At 36.6% G+C, this 23825-nt stretch overlaps 1 protein-coding gene across 1 annotated transcript in view; it reads right to left on the reverse strand.

Annotated features, from left to right (window-relative positions):
- Window positions 1-15692, reverse strand: part of LOC128226299 (fibrillin-1-like) — an 18969-nt gene extending 3277 nt beyond the window's left edge. Inside the window, exons 1-6 of the mRNA XM_052936185.1 lie at window positions 15616-15692; window positions 8664-9167; window positions 7150-7232; window positions 4942-5049; window positions 4421-4528; window positions 3968-4165 (exon numbers count right to left, since the gene is read on the reverse strand). Coding sequence (XP_052792145.1) covers window positions 3968-4165; window positions 4421-4528; window positions 4942-5049; window positions 7150-7232; window positions 8664-8794 — 628 coding nt within the window. The 5' untranslated portion in view covers window positions 8795-9167; window positions 15616-15692. The remainder of the gene's footprint in view (window positions 1-3967; window positions 4166-4420; window positions 4529-4941; window positions 5050-7149; window positions 7233-8663; window positions 9168-15615) is intronic.
- Between the last annotated feature and the right edge of the window lie 8133 nt (window positions 15693-23825).

Raw genomic sequence — 23825 nt, forward strand, 5'->3', positions numbered from 1 at the left:
CTAGGAATCCAGTCAGCACTCACTATACATGTTCCCACTCACCAGTGGTATCATTGTGTAAGACTGCCCCAGGAACCAGCAACACTCACTACTATACATGTCCCATCTCACAGTGGTATTCGTTGTGTAAAGACGCCCTATGAACCCATCAGCCCTCACTATACATGTTCCTCACTCACCAGTGTATTCATTGTGTAAGACGCGCCCTAGGAAACCATAGTATACTTTACTTACATGTTTCCCACTTTCACTTTTTTTTTTTAACCAGATGGCTATACAAAATTTGATGTAAAGAAATCGCCATACAAAGGAACCACTCACTATAAACAATGTATCAACATTAACAACAGTGAGATTAAAATCCATCTGTGGTAAGCAGCGCGGGGGTGTCTTTTCTCTCAGTGATACCTTTTTTTCAGCTTAAACACACAATACCATTACATGGGGTGGTCCCGGGGGACGTTGTCTTTTGTTTTTGCAGTGGTTATTCCATCTCGTGCGCGCCCTCCACAGCCGCACCCCCCCACCCCAGCTACAACCCACTCACCTCCTACCCCCTCCCCCCCCCCCCCCTCCACCCACCCCACACCCTCTCCCCTCCCTCCCCCCCCCCACCCCCTCAACCCCCCCACCACATGGTAGTTCATTGTAAGTAAAGATAACACCCCAAGAAGCACACCGCACGCCACACACCACCACCTCTCACCCCTCACCCCACCTCCGTGGGTGTGGGGGGCGCGGGCGGGGGGACAACTCACAAAAACAGTTGATATACATCAATATGATGTAATGTATCTCGTTTGCCTTCCATGGTAACGGCAGCGGAGGGTGAGGCACACTCAACATATACATGTCATACCCACTCACGCAAGATGTTATCAAATTGTGTAATATAGCCCGCATGAACCAGAACAGAAAAAACACACTACAACTATAAAATAGTAAAAAATCACCAACTACACAAACATGGAGTCACTCCCACACTCCCCTCGCCTCGTACACCCAAGATACGACCCACTAAAGGAACCAGCAGCAACAAATTACACAATATAACCTGTTCCCACACTCATAAGTGACTCCCCCCCCCCCCACACTCCCCCCAAGACCCCCCCCCCCCCCCCCCCCCCCCCCCCCCCCACCTTGGTGTTGAGTTGGGCGGGGGGGGTTTTGGCTCCCCCCCCCCCTCCTCCCCCCCCACCCCCCCGATCCCCTCAACGGAATCAATCAACTAAAAACTGTAGCAATACAAAAAAGAGTCCCCCCCACCCCGCCAGCACACCCCCCCCCCACCCCCCCCCCCCCCCGGCCCCCCCCCCCCCCCCCCCCCCCCCCCCCCCCCCCCCCCCCCCCAAGGGGGTTGGGGGGTGGTACCCCCCCCCACCCCCCCCCCCACACCCATTTTTTTTTTTTTTTCGGAGCAATACACAAAATTTGTATCATGGTGGTGGGTTGGGGGGGTCGTCGGTGTTGGGTGGGTGCGGTAGGCTTGTGGGGGTTCAAACCCACCGGGTCCCCCTGCTGGCCTCCCCCCCCCCCCCCCACCCTCCGGAGGTGGTGGGGGTGGTATGTGGGGGTATCAAGAACCAAAAAACCAGGAACCATATACCAAAACAATACCATCACTCACAGTGTGGTATTCATTGTGACTGTAAATGAACCAAAAAGTCAGCCCCCTCCCCCCACCCCCACCTCGCCCACAACCCAGTACCACCTACCTTACTATTATTATTCCCCCCCTCCCTTTTTTTCCTTCCCCCCCCCCCCCCCCCCCCCCCCCCCCCCCCCCCCCCCCCCCCTTTTCCCCCCCCCCCCACTCACGGGGTCTATTGGTATCATTGTGTTATATGTTATTCTCTTTTGTCTCGCTCGCCATCTCGCCCACACCCCCCCCCGGGTTTTTTTTTTTGTTTTTTTAGCGTAACGGGGACACACTAATAACATAGTTCGCAAACTCACCCACCCCACCTCGGTATCACCCAATTTGCGTAGTAAGACCAAGCCCTAGGAACAACACCCCCCACTTTTCACGCACCCACCCCCCCCCCCCCCCCCCCCAAGGGCCCTCATCTATCACACCCCCCCTCCCGAATTATTCAAAAAACGAACAAAAATCAACAAAAAACAAGATGGTGAATGAGGGCATCCGTTATTAGTGTAAGAGGAACCAACTAACAAAGTAACAACACGTAACACTAACATAAATCCAACATAGATCTTCTACAACTCACGAACCAAGATAAGGTATCAAGAATCCGTAGTACACCACGCCACGCGCTCTTCTAACTATACCCCCCAAAACAAATTACCTCTCCGCTCGTCCCCGGTAGTAAGGAGGGGGGGGGTATCTACAAAGCTCACCAGCCCCCTGTGCCGCACGTGAGGGGGTGCGGGTGGTGATAAAAAGAACGACATAGGAACCTAGATAATTCTTTATCTTTTTCTCTGTGAAACCTTAATAGCCCACCCCCCTCCCCCCGCCTCCCTCTACCCCCCCCCCCCCCACCCCCCCCCCCCTGGTATAAGCAAATTGAGGGCCCCCCCCCCCCCCCCCCCCCCCCCCCCCCACCCCCCCCCCCCCCTGTACACATGGTTCAAATTTCATTGTGGTAGCTTCAAAAATAAGAAAGTAGGTCACAAGTCTGTGTCTATAATGATTTAAGTTTTCAAAACTGTACACATGGTCCAAAATTAATTGCAGAAGCTTCAAAAAAGAAAGTTTAAAAGGTCACAGTCAAGGTCATCCAAGCACAACATTGGTATTTATTTTCAAAACTGTAAACAAATTCCATAGCTGAAGCTTCAAAACTTAGATGTAGGTCACAGTCAAGGTCATCCAAAAACAACAAAACTTAGATGTAGGTCAAAAGGTCACAGTCAAGGTCATCCAAGAAAAAACAATGATATTTGTTTTCAAAAATGCACAAATAGGGCAAATTACATAGCAGTAGCTTCAAAAATAGAAAGTAGGCCAAAAGTTCACAGTCAAGGTCATCCAAACACAACATTGTCATTTGTTTTCAAAACTGTACACAAGGTCCAAATTTCATTGCTGTCGCTTTAAAAATAAGAAAGTACGTCCAAAGGGGTGGTGACAGTTTTGACCCCAGGGGCATTATGTGAACAATCTTGGTAAAAGACCACTGCATACCAAATATCCAGGTTCTGGACTTTGCAGTTTCAGAGGAGAGTTTTTCTTTTGCAAATAGAAAACTTGTGACACCAGGGGAAGGGCCAGTTTTGATCGCAGAAGAATTATTTGAACACAACTTGGTAGAGAACCACTATATGATGCAACATAAATATAAAAATATCAAGAGTCTGGTCCTAGCGGTTTCAGACAAAAAGATTTTCAAAGATTTCTCTACAAGTCTTTAGGAAACTTGTGACCCTCTGGGGGCATAATTTGAACAATTTTGGTAGAGGACCACTAGATAATGTAACACACCAAATATCAAAACTCTAGCATTATGGCTTTGTCAAGTTATTAAAAGTTTTTCCTTTTGGTTGTTAAAAGCAATTGTTGACGATGCACGCCGGACACAGACCGAAACAATAGTTGGTCAAAATTATGTAAGAACCATAGTGGTACTTTATTGTTAGTTGTACTTTATTCTCAGTTTGCCTTTTACAAATAATAATTAAAATAATAATGTTTGAAAAGTGACTAACATTAGGGTTCTGTGGTGAAAAAAATGCCTTGATTCACTTGGCTTTTTTCATACATAATTTTGAATTTCAAAGAAAGGATTGTTTCTTGAGAGAAAGACATGAGAGAAGGAATGGCGATTGTTCATGCCAATGTTTCATAAAATATTTGAAAATTAAGAAAGTGGCTGGTTTTACGTTCTTGAATAGTGTAGTAAAAATAGTATTTATTGACATAATTCTTACCGTAATTTTCCTTAAATAAAATGACTTTAAACCATAACATTGCTATAACTATTTATTTATAAAACATATGACAGACCTTGGCAAGTGTTCTTGGCAAGGTTAAGAACGTAGCCCCTGCGGCAGGGATGGGGGTTTGCGGGGCACGCTTCGCATGGATCACCCCATGCCATGCCCTCTGTAGCACAACACAGATGCTTTGTGCACACAACATTAGGGATCTGGCCTCGACACATGTTGTTTTCAAGGTTGGTATAACATGGTCCCGTTCGCTGGTCTGAAATAACAGTTGCCATATAAATTAAAATAGCAAATTCCACTTGTATACCTACCTCTTTAATTCTCATTTTCAAAATACATTAAAGCTTCTTTTAACAACCTATTCTTTATAAGGTAAGCTTGTTATGAGCATACCTAAATTTTGGCAATGAAAAGTGGAGGAGGATCAAAATTTAACACAGATTTGTTTTTATATGGAGTTATGGACCTTGTTTCTTTGATATGTATGTATAAAATTCCTAATTTTCCATACCATTTTCACAACTTCCACCCGAGAAGCCACTTGGACAACGACACAGGTTTCTGGCTACACATACTCCACCATTTTGACACGCTGGCTCACACAAGGATAACAGGCTTCCTGTAACATGTGCACTTTGCAATAAAATGTTAAGATAAATATGACTATTTTATACAGGTTTCCAATACCTCAGAGCATTTTTCATCTGAAGACTGATTAAATAAATAAAATGTAAATGTGATAATGCCATATAAACTGACAAAAGAGACACAACAGGACTGTACAACCTTTCATGCAGATATAAATGCTTGTCCATTTGAGATTCTCAAGTTCTTAGTTTCATGTGAACAGTTTAGTTAATGCCAAGTGAAAAGACATTGCATGCACACACTCACAACTCTGCCACACCCCACCCCACACCAGCACCATAAAAATACAACAACCTTTTTCTTCTAAAAATGGAAAGAATTAAGACAGACTAAGATGAGTATTTCCATGTTCGGTCCAGCAGGCAAAATGTGTATAGTACAAACCTCCTCCACCAGATGATCCGCAGTAAGAGGCGAGCTCCCCGGTGAAGCACAAACAAAGACCTGGCCTCATGCAATTTCCTGCACCTCCACAGTTTCCACTGCATTTTGCTACAACAGTCAATTACACATGTATCTTTTAGCTCACACTGGAACACATTTGAGCAAAGATTTGTCAGCAATACATTCAAAAGTACAATTTGATCATTGTCATTTGCAACACAATATGTCCAGAGATAACTGGAATAATAAAACTATTCACTAGTAAGTGTAGCTTAAACTTAAGACCTGGGATTTTCTAAGGATATAGCGCCCATATTTCAATATGGTGAATTTCTGTGCCAAGTGTTTTATCCTTCCAGGTACAACTCTTCATAAGACTAGCATAAATATGGGTTATTTTGACTAGAAATGCCTCCACAAAGGGTGATCACAAAAAAAACTCGAACCATCAAATATTGATAGGTTTATGTGACATGGAATGTGAAAATGTGTAATGAACAAACTGAGTTTTTATTTAGCTTAGCCGTGCAATAAATTGCAACTGGGATGCTATGACCAGATACAAGTTTTCTACACCACCTGGCCAACAAGTTTTCTACACCACCTGGCCACAGATATTGATGCTGCAAATTTGATTTTTTTTTAAAGTTTTTAAGGCCATTATTTACTAACCACTATTTAAAGATCAAGAGAATTTATTTTTTTATATAGTTAAGACGTTAAAGAGATGGTCCCTTATTTTTCACTAGCTTTGATCATATATATTATATAATAATAACATAGAACTATATCTAATGACAATAAAAGAATGCTTTTATTAAAATATAGGAGAACATGTGTTATAACAGATGCACAATTTCGAACTAGCCACAATAATGCACATTTAGAGAACTTTTTTTAACATTTGGAAATTCAGAGTTGCCAAATCAAAATCGTCAAAGACTCTGAAGCGGCTGTTTATATGGACTATATTTCAGACTAAAATTTGTTAAATTTTTCTTTGGGGACTACCCCAAACCCCCATGCTTGCATTTTAATCCAAAGTAGATTTATGTTCTAAGGGAGGGTTGAACAATACCCCACCCCCTCTTTCTCCCTATCTCATTCTCTCTATCTCAACTCTGGCCCCTATTTCTCGAAAATTCTTTAAGCTTAACAGGCTTAAGTAGCTCATTTCAAATAGTCAAAATGTGATTTTGGTAAATGAAATATGGTTATTTTTAATATCCATAAAAAATATTCCTATTTTAAGGTTGAATAACTCTAAATGAAGCTAATATAACGCCAATTATAGACAAAGAGAAATAGTGAGATTAGCTTAATCCTGTTTAAAGGGACTTAAGAAGTTTCAAGAAATTGGGGCCAGACGAACTCTAAACAAAGGGAAGCGATCTTAGATTTAGGTTACATACTACTATATTTTTGACAGTAGCAGACAACACTTTTAACGGATTCCAACCACATGAAATATACCTTTGCATTGGTGATTAGGTATGGAAAACATCGCAATTATTAAGCTAGCCAATTTTTTTTATCAAGATATTTGATGGAGCGCGGTTCATAACCGTGTTCTAGGCCTGTCCTACAATGGGAGACCCATAAGGCCTGTCCAACGATGGGATAGCATAACTCGCCACTCCAACGATAGGTTGGCAAAGATCTGCACAAGACAACGTCTCTTTAAAAATGTTAAAACGTTCAGGAAAGACATATTCGTATAAGTTGAGAGGACATGATCTTCAAATTGGTCTCAAGGAAGCTGATACAACTGATACAGTCTAACCCCGTTGGCTCGAACTCGCATGGCTCGATTTCCTCATTGGCTCGAACAGGATGTAAAATACCAATTTCTTTCAACTGAATGAAAGAATTCTCGCTTGGCGTGAATTTTCCGCGGCTCGAATTTTTTTGCCGGTCCATGTGAGCTCGAGCTAACGGGGTTCATCTGTAGTTGTCTTCATGTCGGTATACTCTTTAATGTTTTGACACCCTGCTTGCATATTTATTATTCAGATAATGTCAGTATAAAGAATTCTATACAAAACGTCCATTGATTACCCAAGTCTATCCACCGTTGCTTGGATTAAACTATGTCGTGTTAGGGCATAATAATTGAAACACCGTTAATTATGTTGACTTATTGCGAAGAAAATAATTTTATGTGAAGAATTTACGAAATCCAAATATAGCACTTGGATAATTACTTACGCAAAACGCACTTTGTACTGCCCTGTGGTATGGACCAGCCCCTACAACACCGCCGACGGTTTGCAGACCCACAAACGTTTGCTCTAAAACGAAAAGAATATACCTACGCTATTAGTCTTTAATACTTGCACGTGCAGTCGTTATTCTTTTTTTTACTGTTTCGCCGAGATAAAAGGAAGTACCGGTCTAGCCGGATACCATGGCACTGAGGGTGCTTTGCCGATTAAGCTGTTTGCAGTATGTTGTACACGTGAAACATAACTAGTTTAACGAAAGTGACAAAACAATAGTCATTGTCATGCAGGATATGTCTACAAACATGTAATTTACATAGTAATCTATTGTGCTATTATCTAATGACAAATAACATTGTATTACTACATCTATTTATCTCTTATTATAAATGAATTAATTATGACTACCATGGGTGCGTATAAGGGGAAACTTTCTTATGACTATTTGCCAAAGTATAACACTCTATAAAATGCTACTTCTTCTTCTAAAAAAAATTACCCCAAAATGATGTCGTTTCCTCTTTATATAGTGAAATGCATTATTTTGAGCTTTTTGCCATTCAATTAGATAGTCTTTGGAGGCTGTAGTTTCCGGTCTATGCAGACTCGATGTTAAGAAACCGGAGAGTGGAAGTACCGAATACTTACTCTTGTGTTTCTGACGTACTACTCTCCTGAGTACTGAATACTCCATAAGAAAATATTCATTCCGCTTACCCAAAATGGGGTTTCAGTCTGATATAATAGCTTTTAACAAAAGTATGCCTTAAATTAAAGGAGCTTTGAGAATATACTAATACATATACACGAAATCCTAATACTGGTACATTATCTGTCTGTTTGTGCATATAGCGTTTTCCTCAAACCAATAACCATAAATTACTTTAAATTACCTCCAATTTTGCTATTTCAACTTTTCTGCAATGCAATGACCAATTTGAAAACTATTATGTAACGTAACATAAAAACTTACGGCTTGATCTTGTTGCAATCTCATATAAATGTCTTATCAGTAACATATCAAGCTATGTTTATGTTGTAAAGTATAACATACTCTAGCTTGTTTGAACAATGTTCAAATTTATGAGATTAAGAAGTAAGCAATTTCAGATCGTTTACTTTCTGATTTTGAGTGAAAACAGAGTTAAGAGACGATGATAGATATTTAATGAACGTTTCTTGGCAGACTCAGCAGTCTTGTATATTTTACGTGATAAATGTCATTCATGCTAACGTCTACCGTATGTTTCTAACCTCATGGCTAAATTCCTCTAGATATAATTTAAGATTTGATAGTGAACGTTTTAAGTTGGGTCAAGTGGAGAAAAGCAGATAAACCAAAGAAACTTAAAGTTTCATGCATAAATATACTGTAGAATGATGTTTTAAGGTTGTGAGATACACTGCGTTTTAGCAGAATATGCATTTTGGGGCATATTCTTTGACAAAAATGTTGAGGGCAAATACTGGAACTGTTGCTTGCTGGACACGTGGCCTTACCCCTTTAACGACGTGACCTGTCCGTCCGCCTGGTATTGCTGGGAACGTCGCCCTTCGCAGTCCACAGTCGTCCATATGACCACAATGCAAGTCCATAATATAAAAGTAATCCAAGTATTATGGAATGTCATAGTGAATGTTATAGTGAACGTAAGTTAATCCTCAGATGCGTTATCACAGCTAAATAGATGTTACCTCAAAGGGTGGTTTCGTGGACAAAATAAATGCATCATCACAGAAAAGATAACTGTCTCAACACTTCATACCAACCCGCACGTGGATTGCTACCAGAAATTCAATTAACAAATAACGTTAATGTAATTCCATTCAGTTAAATAGCACGACCGAATTTCTCTTATACTTAAACACTCATTGTTTCTCCACAATAAATCTATTATGTCAGCATTTCTCACATAAGTTAGTAACTCATAAATCTACGAACAGCAAAACGCACGGGAAATATTCCAGACGGTAGCCCGTGTCACTCAGTCTTCCAAGCAGCATCTGTTTTAGATAGGAAATGTAAATATTGGTTTTTAAACAGAATTCAACGATCTAAAATTACTCAATCGCACCTGCGTTTGTTTTTTATCAGGAGTAAAAACCCTCTCCAACCAAAAATAATGAAATGTAGATACCGTATGTTCAGGAATTCCGAAAATTAAGTAACTCTATCTTATCATATTTACTATTTACTTATAATTTATTTCGAGCACATACCTTTCTAATTTCTAGCATTCTGCTTACTTTCACCATTTGTATAATAAATTAAATGGCTGAGATGATAAAAATATCTGAAATTTTATCAACATTAAATATTTGTTTCCGTTTATTTGACCACTCTTGATAATTGTTAATGAACTTAACATTTTCATTCCAATACACAATCGAAAACAAACTTACAAAACTATCCAATTATATATTTCAATTTTGAATTCCTGTCAGTATTCGCAGTCATAGTATGACCAACAAACAATACTTTATAAGAAATTCAATGTCCAGGGTGTCGAATCCTTACAAAATTCACGGTGCTTACGATGAACGGTTTTATAAAACCAAGTTCAAACACTATTTAATTGCATTAATATAAATTATATCATTAATAACCTTCCAGCTTTTGAGAGGTGCTTGACACGGGAGAAATCCAAACACAGCCGACGTACAGTTAGAGGTCTCACAGCAAGAATGGACCTACTGAAAAATATCCTGACTCGGACGTTTTAGTAAAGCTAGTCTTAAATGCGAGTTTTGAGAAATTCTTGTTTTTTATAGGGTTAAATGTACTATGGGTATACAAATCGTTCTAAAATTGTCGCTCATTTTGTTCGTGTTTCAATCGTACTTAAAGCGTATGTCCTGAATGTTCATATAAAACTTTAACCTGCTAAACTATGAAAATTCACTATAGGTTTTTTATACTCGTTTACATGTATTTGTAAAATATTTTTGATATTTTAATACCGAATTTATATGTATATATACATAAGAGTATGCGAGTTTGCCTATTTTCCATATGTTAAGTTTTTTATTATTTCTCGGACGTTTGTAAACTTGCTTTGTACTTGCACGGCATTGCATTAATAATCTCTAGTAAATTATGTTGATATACCTTACTGTGTCACTGATTAATGTGAAAAAAAAAACTTCTTGGAGAAAACATAGTTCGAAATAAAGATGTTGTTTATTTAAAAGTCAACTATAGTACTTTATGTCAACAGGGACATTCTGAGAGTATCTGCCTGGGTATATCTGATTGAAGATACACATGAATAATCCTATAATCCGCTTATCAGTTATAATGGGTTGAACAAATAAAGTAGTGAAAGTCTTCAGTTTTTCTTATGGCCACTGAGGTAAGAAATTCCTGTTTACAATGTGTATGTCTGGTTTGTAAATGAAAGTATTAACTCGATGGCCCTTCTAAACTTAATCAACTTCAAACCTGCCAACATGAAAAAAAATGCAAATAAATATTTGAATTACACCCTATGAGAGTTACTTAAATCCTTTGATGTACCAGTCAATGTGACATATAAATTAAAAAGGTATATTATGAAACATGAATCGCATGTAAATGTATCAATTTTATTGTTTTTGTCGCAACGTGACTGAAACAATACTATTCTCGCTATACATATGTTCAAAGTATACATGATTTCAAAGCCAAAACCATTAGTAAAATACCGCGATTGCCGAATAAAAGCAAAACGCGTTAGGAGGAACGAGCTTTCCTGGCGTTGACACATGGCGATCACTTGCATTCATGATCACTTAAAAGTGTTGACCTCTACCTGATTTAGACTAATTGTTTCCCTTTCTGGTTAATTCGCCAATTAAAAAGTATATAACTGTCAAGGTAAATGTAATTCAATAAAAATAACTTCGAAGTCAAGGTAAATGTAATTCAATTAAAATGTAATGACTCGGACAAAAAATCACCATTTGAGAATGGTGCCACGCTGCTTTCTGATAAGTTAAAAAGCGTCATTTTAATTAAAATCAGGGATTCCAATGTTGCCTAGAAATGTTCAGAAATGAACAAGAAAATGTAGAATGCTTAAAAAAGATAAAAGAATGTGATCATGTGTATTTCTTTGAGAATACACCAATTCTACCTTTCAAAACCATTTTTGGTGTCAAATTTCTTATTGAAGTGAATTTAAAACAAATTGCAACTTCTATTTTGCATTGCTTTTGGGGCAGAAATTCAGCCACAAATGCCAATGGACGAAAACATGAAAATATTAACATTGATACATATAAAAAAAAAATTCATGTTGTTTTCAAGTGTCAGACTGCAGTGTCTCCGTGTTGTTTTTTCAGCCTAAATTGGGTCCCATTATAGGTTGCAGTGGCGGATCTACTGGGAGGTCACGGAGGGCCCATGCCCCCTCCCCCCCAGCTGACCGGCAAGTTATGTTTTTGAGTCACATCTTTATTGTACAAATAAATTGTTTTATTACAATTTAAAGTTTATATTATTATTTCGTCAAATATACAATTGAACCTGATTCTCGTTTTCCGTTACTTATGGTATGCCAATTTCAAAGTATGATATAGTATGTGACATGAAAAAGTAATCATTGCTTTAAAAAATGTCATTGTGTGTCAACAAGATATGTGTGTGCATGACAGTGCAAGTTTAAATTCAAAACGTTGCCGCCTTGAAACTTTCCATTTCGGCTTTTATTAACGTCCAGTTCTAGGAATCATGCTAGAGCCTCGAGCTAGAAACCCTTTTTGGAATTTGTTGTCAAGTTGTTTTTACTTCCGTTGACATAAATGACAATGACATCGGAAGTACAGTAATGTTGAGTGCAATCAATATACTTAAGTTACTGTAGGTTTATACAGTATTTATTCTACGTCATGAATGTGTATCTCAGGTGGCCGAGTGGTTACAACTTTGCCTTCAAATCCGTCGACCCCCTTTTGATTGCCCAAACCTGCATGATATTATTTTTTTTGAAAGGTTTATCTTATATCAGTTAATGCTATCTTTTTAATTCAATTGAACTGCCAAAGATCATTTACAGCGGCGACAAATGTTAATTCTATGTCATTATATGATTAAAATAATGCATTGAAAAAAGTTTTATGTTTATAGTTAGTTGCCCCCCCCCCCCAATTTAGAAAGTCCTGAAGCCACCACTGGGTTGATACCAAAAAATAAATTTTAAAGGCAATTTATGGCTAAATTAAAGAGCTCTATTAAAGAAAACAACATACAGTATAGAAAGGTTGATATTTTTTATCTGTACTTTTTAGCTTGACTATCCGAAGAATAAGGAGAGCTATCCTAGTCACCAGAGCGTCGGCGCCGGTGTCGGCGTCGGCGTAACCACTTATGTTAAAGTTTTTGTAAGAGTTTGTGTACCACCTCAAATATTGACATATGGCTTTGAAACTTTGCACACTTGTTCAACATCATGCCCCCACCCTATACACAGGAGGAGGTAACTCTATCAAGCATTTTGACAAAATTATGCCCCTTTTTTACTTAGAATTTACTTTTAAGTTTGCGTACCACCTCAAATATTTTCAAAGTCCTTAGACATCCGGCTTTGAAACTTTGCACACTTGTTCACCATCATGCCCCCAGCCTGTATACAGGAGGAGGTAACTCTATCAAGCATTTTGACAAAATTATGCCCCTTTTTCCACTTAGAATTTACATTAAAGTTTGCGTACCACCTCAAATATTTTCAATTCAATTTATGTTAATATCTCAGCACATCATGTATTGCATAGAAATCTAATGTAACAGTGATCCATGCATTTTTTCGCCAAAACTTTTCAATCCATACACCGAAAAGCGCGGAATAGTCCAGCGCGCTGTCTCTGTGACAGCTCTTGTTTTATCTGTAGACAAAATAATATGCTTTTTTTAGATCACTGAAATCAAATGAATTAAACATGATAATGCATTAAAATTTGACAAAATAATTTTTTTGCAATAATGAACAGGTGCTTTAATGCTCTGTTTGAAAATATTTTGGAAATTCACAATTTAGTAGTTTCTGGGAGTAAGATTAGGTATTATTGGTCCCAGGTAGTTTGTACAGTTAAAAATCCAGATAGCAGTTTCTGGTAAAATAGGTGTTTAATTTGCTTTTATGAAAAGGTTTTGCACTTCATGCCTAATTTATACTTTTATATTTCCAGTAAAAGTGTTAGTGATAAAAAATATGCTGTATATTAAAATTACCAGTAAGGCCATAATGAAGTCTTAAATGTGTTCAGTTTCAAAGAACATCAGTCTTAAGACTCGACTCCAGCGCTTCTTGAGCAAGGAGGCTTGGACTATTCTTTGTGTTTAACTAGTATAAATAGTATAAATAGGAATAAAACTGCATTTTCACAGTATTTTTGATAAATAAAATGCTTTTAGTTTCCATATGTGACAGTGTCAAATTGGATGTGTCAACCAACATTGCATTTTGGGCTGAAGTGCTGATGCATCATTGGATAAGTATCATTATCTCAATACTCCTACCAGGGTTGGAGATATTTTTGCCATCTGGGACTAAATTTTTAGAATTATACTTACAGCTCTCAACAAGAAGTTGTGTTGAATTTTGAAGAAATACCTGTTGCTTATTCATGTCATGTACATATATTACATACGAGTATGATATGTATATATTCTCTAAAGCGTTTTTGTATACATATAATAATACTTTTATTGCAAACATATTTAATAATCTCATGTAACTCCTTAACATTTGTGTGTAATATTTTTGGAATACTAATATATATTACAATCACATTTATCAATTTTATTTATTTTTTTATGAGATTTATTTTCATTTTCCGAACAAAGTTGAGTGATATAAACAGTGTCAACGCTTGTGTCAACTGATTGGTATGACATGTGGCATGCATTTGTTCCCACCTCCCAATATTCAGCAAGATTGAGTTATGTCTAGTGATTAGGGTATTCCACTTGTGTAATTAGTCTTAACCCAAATAAAAGAGCCTGTCTGGTGAATCTAATCAATCTCCTATTCAAAAAAAAGAAAAGTGCTTTACATCTTAAATTTCATGTGATTAAACCCTGACAAAACAGGAAATTTGTACATCTGGTTTTCAAGTTCTATTGACACATCATATTGTTTTCTCTGAGCTAGGGCATTGCTTGCATGAGATTTTCCCTCGGGTCTTGAGGTAAATTTAGCCAGATTTCTTTGGCAATTCAGACTAGTTACTCTTCACTGTTAATGTTTATGATACATTTGTGCATGGAAGACCATTTTCAGCCTAATCTACCCGATCACTCCTCATGTGGAGTCTAAGATGGATGCTCTTTGAAAGTCAACACATTCATGTCCGAATTCGAGATCATGCATGCTGGTACTTTAGTATACAGCATAATTTCCATCAACATCTCCATTATTGTAGGGATAAATTACCCCGGTATATCTGTCTCTCATGTGAAGGTTTAAAGGCCGATCAGCTGAAGTTTGATTTTATGAATGGGAATGTTAATCTTTTTTCTGGAAATTACAAAAAACATTCCAAGATGATTAGGTAAGACATGGACTAAGTTTTATAAATGTAATGATGAAAAGTAACTTCAGCAGGATTTGTACAAGGGTACTCTGGGTCTGCAGTTGGGCAACAATAGCCATGTTAGCATTTTTGGCGACACTTTAATAGGTAGTTTGGTAATGAGAAGCCTTCAGTAGGTCTATTTAAAACCCATTCTTTCCAGATATTTTGTCATGATTATCATAACATTCATGTCTGAGTTCAAGACACATTGTGAAGTGTTATTTTAGCATGCCGGTCATTGTATATCAAAAATGCCTTTACTGGAAAGATATTCTTATATGTATATTAGGTGTCGTTTATAAATGCAAAATAAACACATGATTTACTATGCAGTTCCAGCTTAGAGTTGATATTATGATCAATCATTTACAAATATTGAACTAAAGGTCAACATTGGCATCTATCAATAGTGTTATTGTCAAAGTCATTTGTTGAATATATGTCCATAAGAGTTGTCTTTCTATAATTTAAGAATGATTTCTTTTAAATCTTTTAAAAAGGAATAAAAGCTTTTGCCCAACTTAATGTGCTACTTATTTTTTAAGCAATGCTACATACCCCGGTACATGAAAATAACATAACATTCTTCTCAGAAAATGCATTTTAAATAATTATTTAAAAAAGAAAAGAAACCAAACTGTAAACTAGGAATGGTTTGTACATGCATGCATGAAGATATTCAGTTATTTATTGATCATTCAAAAGATTCCCAAAACTAGTTTCAACAATCTCCTTCTTGTAAAACTAGATTTTGTGCTGGAGTTGTATCCCTTTGTTAGATTCTTTCAGGTAAGAGGTTTGTGTGAGAGTTAAATGTAACATAAAAAGAGAAAAATATTGGGAGAAATGTTTTGTAGAATAATCATCTCCTTCAAACCTAAAGGAATAAACATACAACCTTATATGAGTTACATATGAGTTACAGCATTTTTCTTTCATTTTTAAAGTCCCGGAATAAGGAAGGCTATCCACTCGTCAGCATTGTCATCTCTGTTGCACCTTGGTTTTGCATGTAAGGCAACATCCTGCAAATAAATCAGTAACCAGTCATGTCATGGAACTTTTTATGAGTTTATTTCGGGTATCAGAAAATAAAGTTACATAAATATTTTATGAATTTAATGCAATTTATACCTGTTTTTGACAATTTGGTTAGTTTGGCATGCAAGCCACTTTCATATTTACTGTTATTATTCTTTAAATTGTCCATCCTCTAATAATCGCACACACCCCAGTTTTTGGCTGAACACGTCCATTTTTGGGCGCTAAATCGTGCAAAACATTGCCTCCTTTAAACGCCCACCCCCAATTTTTTTAAAAGAAAGGATACCTTTCAAACAACAAGTTTCCTGATTTCCTGCTTCATAAATGCCCATGCTTCACTTTTTGTCTTTACCTCCAAATATTATATTGATGACTGATTTTCATTTTGGATAAAAGCAATTGTCTAATTAAAGCCCATCCCCTACTTTGAACTTGTGTACAATTCTAATAAACGCTCCGGCGGTATGGTACATAGAAGTGTCTTAGTAACATTCATTAAAATGATTAAGAATTCCGCATATGAGTCGTATAGCCTGGGGATCTGGATCTGCCTCCTGTAGTAAAGAGAGCGGCATGCCTTTGGACCTGCAAGCACACAAATCGCAGCCATTGCATGTGGAAACGAGCTTGGAGAAAAATATTCAAGTACCGACCTTGCCTCCTTTTAACGTTACTCTATCAGTTTGCATAGACAATGAGAGGTAATTAGAGACTTCATATTTTTATAGCAAATAGATTCTGATTATGTTCCATATACATTGGTTGTTTTTGTTTCGGGGGGGGGGGGGGGACTGGATGACGGCATTTTGTGGCGTTAAAAGTCATTAACAAGTCCTTTATCATTTTTCCAGGGATCTGAGGTGGTGTTGGAGTTGAGGGATGTCTGCATCACTTAAAGTTACCTTGTTGAGCAGACTACTGTCTGTGAAGAATTGTTCATTTGAGGAACTGCATTCAGGTGTTTGTTTAAGAAGGTCAAGATGAGTATCAAACCAATGACAGAGCCCTGTGAAACTCAAAAGAAAGGTTGGCAGTGTAGAGATGGAAAGAATATATTTTTCAAACTATTGACTTTCATTTTATTACGTTTTTCACAGAAAAAGAGGAAGGTTTGGACACACCCATGGTCTTGTCTAGGCTTTGTTTAGGCATCCAATTTGTCTTATATTCTGACCAATTTAAATGGAAATTGGCCAATTTTGACAAATTACTTTCATTCCTCAGTGAATGATTTGAGAGAGTTCCCCAAAGATTTAGGGGCAAAACCTTAAGAATGGCAAAAAATGATAAACCTTAAAAGATATTCACATGAAACTTAGTTCACAATGTTATCAGTGACAAATAACACATGTAAAGCAAAACCTGTTCCTGGTATATGAAGTAATGTCCCTTGATTGACTGAAAAGAAACCCAGACAAGTGTTGGCATCTGCCTGTGTTTTGTTTCAGTTAAGGACATATCACACTCAAATCAGTATTTTTTTTTATATCCAATGAAAACAGACATGAGAAACAAAACAAACATTAAACATGTAACTGGGAAATTGTTTTTACTATTGGATGCACAAGTTCCATGATCATATTCAAGGGACACTTTTTGAGGCCTTGATGAAATTTGCTTATTGATTGAACTTAATAAATATCAAACAAATCATTACATTTATCCAAAATATAAGAAATCATGAAAAAATCACTCATAGGGCCTCAAATAAGAGCAGCTAATGTATGAGAATGTCCTTTCTTGTAACAATATAGGAATTTGTTTTTTAAACTGAGGAGGTCTGTAACCAAGGGAATAACTTTAATTCCATCTTGTGTAGTGTTTTATAGTTAAAGATTCATTGGCATTTCATATAAATGATCTATAGAATAAGAATAGAGTCAAAAGAGATCATAGTGCCTAAATGTAGTCGGTAGAACAACTCACCATGATGACTCAATATGCACTTGTCTTAAAGTCAGAAATGAAAAATCATATGAACAGTTATTACTCAAGGTATAAAACATATTACACTTGAATTGTTTTTCTTCAATATCTAATGAAAATAGTGTATACATATAGTTTTCACTGTTAGGTACACAAATTCCATGATAATATTAAATTGTGGCACACTTATTGATGCCCAAATGAAATTTCTTATTGCCAAACTTACATTAAAATCATTACATTGATAACATTTATCCATTGTCAAATAAAGGAAATCTGCACAAAGCATCTTTAAGTATGCCTTTTGGGCTCTCATGGTTCGTTGTCACTTGTAATATCATTAACTGTTTCAGGTTTAAAAAAATTGTGTGCATGAGTTGTATCCCTTTGTCAGGTGATGGCGTTAAATGTTAAATGCCTAGTCAAATCAAACCTACTATGCATCTCTGCAAAGACACGACAGAATTTTTGGGCAAAACGTGGGCACTGGGGGTTGTTGCAATTCATTAGATGAAATTCTGAGCATCATGGCATCAACTTGCTGTCCTGAGGCAATATTGGACCTACACCTTTTTTCTTCTACAATTTTTTGCTGTAGCTATGTCTTGTGCCTGGTGTAAGTCTGTTCTGACACCATTGTGACTGATGTGCATTAAATATCTTTTCGTGGGTAACAGAAGAATTTTTTTTTTCAACAATTTTTTTCAAATAGAGTGAAAAAATAAAATAGCACAGAACTTCGATGTTTCCACTAAAAATTCTCTAGAGACAACAGACTGGGCCATGTTACATAGTTGGGAGATGGATGCGCAGGCATCACACAAATTACCCATGACTGTTATGCAACTGTTACACGTAAAAAACATCCCCCACGACAATGCAAGACAACTCACGATGTCCATGACTGTGGCACCAGTCCCCTCGCCAAACCATCTTTAATGTGATATAGCCCTTGTGAGCACTCTAGACAGATTTCAGACATGTTGTGAGATCTGGCTACGACAAGTAGTTTATGCGTCTTTCACAACAAACTTAGTACAATCTGTTGTGACCGGGGTCTTAAAAGGCAGAAACATGATGATTGAAATGTTTTGTAGGATGATCATCTTCTTCAAACCCAAATGAAGGTACAGACAACTTGATTTTGAATCACAGCATGTTTCTACTTGCATTTAATTAAATAATAAAGAAGGTAGACAATCCATTTTTAGCTTGACTGTTTGAAGAAAAAGGATGACTATCCTCTTTTCAGCGTTGTCATCCCGGTTGCACCTAGGTTTTGCATATATATACATCAGTAACCACTCTTGTCAAAAACTAAAAGCTAAAACTTTTATCAGTTTCCGCAGGGACTTATAAAAGTTTAAGTTGTACTGAGTAAATTATACAATTTTTACAAACCTATGGTATATTTTGAAACCATATCAAGGTGATCATCTAAGACATGAACTAAGTGTAATAGATATAAGGATAAAACAATAAGTGAGAAAAACAAAGTGAAAGTTGTCAACATTTGAAGTGCTTATAATATCTCCCCTTAGACTGAAGGGGGTCATATTGTTTTGGGAACAGTTGTCTGTCCATCAGTAAGTCTGTTTGTCAGTCACGAATTTGTGTAGCGTGTTTCTCTAAAGTTATATAAGCCAGTGTGATAAAACTTTACAGGAATGTTAAGCCACATGTAAAGGTGTGAACCTGGGATTTTGTGTGTGAATAAACCCTGTCAGTGTAGAATTATGGCCCTTGACTTAAAAAGAGACAACAGAGCCCAAAAAATGTTTGAGTTAGAGTCATGAAAGTTTACAGGAATGGTAATCAGCATAAGAAGTTATGCAGCCAGTTCTTTTTTTATGTGTGGAGTTATTGGACTTTAGTTAGTTAAAATAATTACCAATATGCAGAATGTTTGTCAGCATGTCGAGTTGTGCACCATGGGCACTGTTTGTGATGAAGCCCAGATAAGAAGAACTATGAGCCTTTACTTTGCCAAAATTATGAATAAAGAGGTGTGTTTTTCTGTTTTGCATGTTATTGATGAGATAATTTCAGTCATTGTACTTCCACCACTTGGAGGTGGGGGCTATATAGGAATTACATTGTCCCATCAATTGATCGGTCGGTCAGTTGGTCCGTCCATCCACACACTCAGATGTGTACATATTGGTATACTATTTCCTGCATTCCTTAAAGGACATCAATTTGTTAGGTAGGACTTGTTGTGTTGGGTTAGTAGGGTATCAGTGGGTATATTTTCATTATGGGAGAGTAATGGTGAAGTACCAAACAAAGGCTGATATGTGAGAATGACCGTTGGTCCAGTGACATAAAGACAAGTCTGCTTTTCCCCATTACTCAATATATTTTTGAGACATTGACTTAAAACATCATACACATATTGACTGTGATGAGGAAAAGTGCAGTGCAAGAGAAACATTATCTAGTGTATGGTGTTTTTAGAGTTATTTCCCTTTGATTATTTTTAAACTTATTTTTTGCTTTTTCAATAACTTCATATGTTTTTCAGTTATCCTGCTATTGATACAACAATGGTCAACCTTACAGTCAATTTAATTAAAAACTAAGCAATAGTTCTAAAAACTACAAAGAAAACTTCATGCATTATTTTACAGATTGTTATAAAAGTAGTCCATATTTCTATATAGTAGAACTTAACTACACGTCTCATACATTACTCTAAGTGATACTTTTATTACAAGATGGTGGTTTGGTGGGGATATTAATCACATACAGTGATAGCTCTTATCTATTCTGGTGAAATCATTTAAATAATATGCTTATTAGATCTGCAGTTTCAATTACAAAATGCATTTGTGCACTTACAACACATTGTATTCAGTTAATACGATAGTTCTGCAAACAAAGATTATAAATAATGTTTACGTGCCGAAAAACAAACCTGTATTATTATTGTTTTGAAAACTGTTAATGGTCCTTGGAAAGAACTTAAAAACAAAGTTATCATTTTTGGCGGCACTTTTTGCTATTGGGTAGTTTGATAATGTGAAGCTTTGAAGAGGGCTAATATTTTTAAACAAACATTTATTCCACTGAAAATGCCCCTTTAAAGGTTGATCAAATAAAATGATTTGAATCACACATTTATAACTTTTATTTGAATTAAATGCAAGTTATTTGCATTGTTTTAACTACCTTTTGGGTTGCTTTGCATGCATTTCAAAAGGTGTATATATTATATTTGTCTTTAGTTGACTCCAGAAGATAGAAAATAGCGTTCTTCTTTTTCTTAGTACTTTGGCAGCTTGACCGATTTAATTTGTGTATGTTTATTTGTTGTAAACCTCGTATCACATGTATTATATGTGCAGAGTGTACAATAAACTTTGAAACTTTGTGTATATGAAGTTCTTACCAGTTTAAATGAATTTGTCACAGCTGTTTTTTTCAATCATTGTTATTGTACAAACATGTGACTTTGGACTTTGAATGTTTGTTTTGTTTTGCAACATAATCCAGAAAACTAGAATCTGCCAGTTTTTCATGTCTAAAAGAGTTATATATTTATGAGACAATTTTTGCTCGTTTAGGATCAGTTTTCTTCACAAACAAATCTGATTTACAGGTACTAATTGAACTTTATTTAGATTACGCATTAAGATTTTAATCTTGTTTAAGAGGCTCATTATGTAAGGCTTCAATGCATTTCCTTTATAGAGTGTGCTGGAGAAAAGGGGTTTGCAGAGAACGCCCTTGTCAAGGTCGACGGAGAGCCCGGGCCGGGCTTGCAGAGGTTACCCTTGTGTGCAGGATTATGTTTGCACAGTTTGGTAATTGAATATGGGTGTCCTCATTGAAATTCATTATAAATTTCACAGGTAGACAGGATGAGATAAGAGGTAAGGTTAAGACAGAAATAAACAAAATCAGATGAATTTTGGTTCAAATTAGGTCAACAAAGTGGGGGACACTTTGGCAATGTAAATTTAACAGCCTAAGATTACAACCAGGGAAATACTGAGTAAACACTCATGATTACTCCTTGTCAAATCTTGGGCATAGTAAAATCAAATCATGTCTTAGTTATGATCAGACATGCTCACTGGTTGGGAATTGAAAAACTTCCATCCATTTTTACCTAGCATGTTTATTGAAGACAAAAGACGGTATAGTAATAGTTATTCAAGATATTTACATATTTATGAAACTTAGTATGTCTGATGATACCAGAGATAGTATTTCCGGATGTATAGCAAGACCCATAACTGTGGCTTTAATAACTTGTGAATTAAGCCCCTTGATCAACAGAAACAATTCAACAGATGGGTGTTTTCATATGATTGTATTCTTTTCTAATACTATATGATGTCTATTCAATTTCATTTTTTAGTCCATATCAATTACTTTAATCACTTGGAATAGTTTAATGATTTTTCTCACTGTGTATCATTCTCATCAAATTAAGTTCCAAGAAAACCAGCAATACCAGGGGAAATTCTAGGCCAACAGATCTTTTGTGATGTGTTACAGCAAAAAGCATTTTGAAAATGTGTGAAACTCATTATTGGTAAAATAATTAGATTACGTCTTTGGGATGCCTGTTGTTAGGAGCCATTGCAGAACAGTATGAAGGTTTTGTCAGTCTGCTATGAGAAACATGTCGGAAATGTCAAGACCGCAAGACTGATGAGCAGCTGATAGTTTTTTTGTTGCTGCACAATATTTTTTTTCTGGTTAGTCAGGTTAGGGAACTTGTTTACTCATTTATGACAAAAACTAGTTGTTTCCCCTTATACCAGTTTTGAGTTAGATAGTTAAAATTAATTCTGTGGTGGTGTTTTTTACAGTTTCAACATGATAATTCTTTATTAAAAGAATTTTGAAATAACCCAAACATTAACTATATGATACTTCAAAAATAGAACACCAGTTTAGCATACTTATACTATGGTGTATTTGTACATGTAATAATTCCGTTCCAATTGCATTATAATCTTTAATTAATGTCTAGTTGTGATTGCACAAAAAGCATGTAATTTGATACATGTTTATAGTTCCATAGAAGACAATAGTATCATTTACATGTCTGTGTTTACAGCAATCAGAGCCCAGTATTTCTGTCGTCACCTTGGTGTGCGTTGTGCTCGTGCCAGGGCCCACTGCCAGCTTTACTTCCAAAACAAGCGCCGCTGCCAGGCAAGGTACAAACACTGCATGATTCACTTAAAGGGTCTGCTGTGTTCTCCTGCAGTAAGACCTACTCAAAGTTCAAACTGGCAGTCATTATGGCTGACTCTTAGTCAACTTAACATGTTTTTTTTTCTCTTCAATGTTTTTGATTTCCTTTTATGGAATTTTTATTTCAAACTTTAAAGTTAAACTTCATGAAAGAAAGGAAAAAACAACACCATAAAAATGAAAAGTCAGGTGCATGATTTATTATATGAACGTCATTTCCTACAGATGGTCTTCCTATCGAATAACAAAATTGAATTAATGTAAACAAAAACGTGAGTATAAGAAAACAAAAAAGTTTGGATTAGAGCCTTGTGTCAGTATTTTATAGAGCTAGGAGTCCAGTAATAATGACTCGACCTCCAGGCTATAAACCACCGCTGGCTATAAAACTATATATTGAACCAGGTTGACAATTTCTGAAGTGTACGTTTATACAAGTTTGAAAAAATAGATAATGATTAAAGTTTGATATCTATCTCACATTACCATATCTAAGGATATGTTTTCAATAGCCGTGTCTCTACTTTTCAATCCTTTATAATACTGTCAACCCCCTGGATAGTTTCGAGTCTCGGCACTTGTCACTTTAATGTCTCGAGGTCCTACAGGGGTAATATAGTATTCCATATTAAAGCTTTCAGGCCTGATCTTCTTAATCAGTTTATATACATCATGAAATTGTCAAAATATTGTTGCAAATATAAAGCTGTTAGTAGAAGTGTGCAAGTTTAAATTGCTATTATAAATGAAGATTATGACACCAATAATGATTACAAAAGTAATGTGTGAAATATTGCATGCTGTCCTCTGTGTCACTTTGATCTCTCTCTAGTCCCTCCCACTGATTCAAATCAGCCAATCAGGAGCTTTTCAAAACTTAAGATTTGGCATAAGGCCATATACAGGTCTTGCTTGAGTGAACAG

Source organism: Mya arenaria, chromosome 3 (genome assembly GCF_026914265.1).
Source record: "Mya arenaria isolate MELC-2E11 chromosome 3, ASM2691426v1".
In the NCBI taxonomy this organism is placed as follows: Eukaryota; Metazoa; Mollusca; class Bivalvia; order Myida; family Myidae; genus Mya; species Mya arenaria.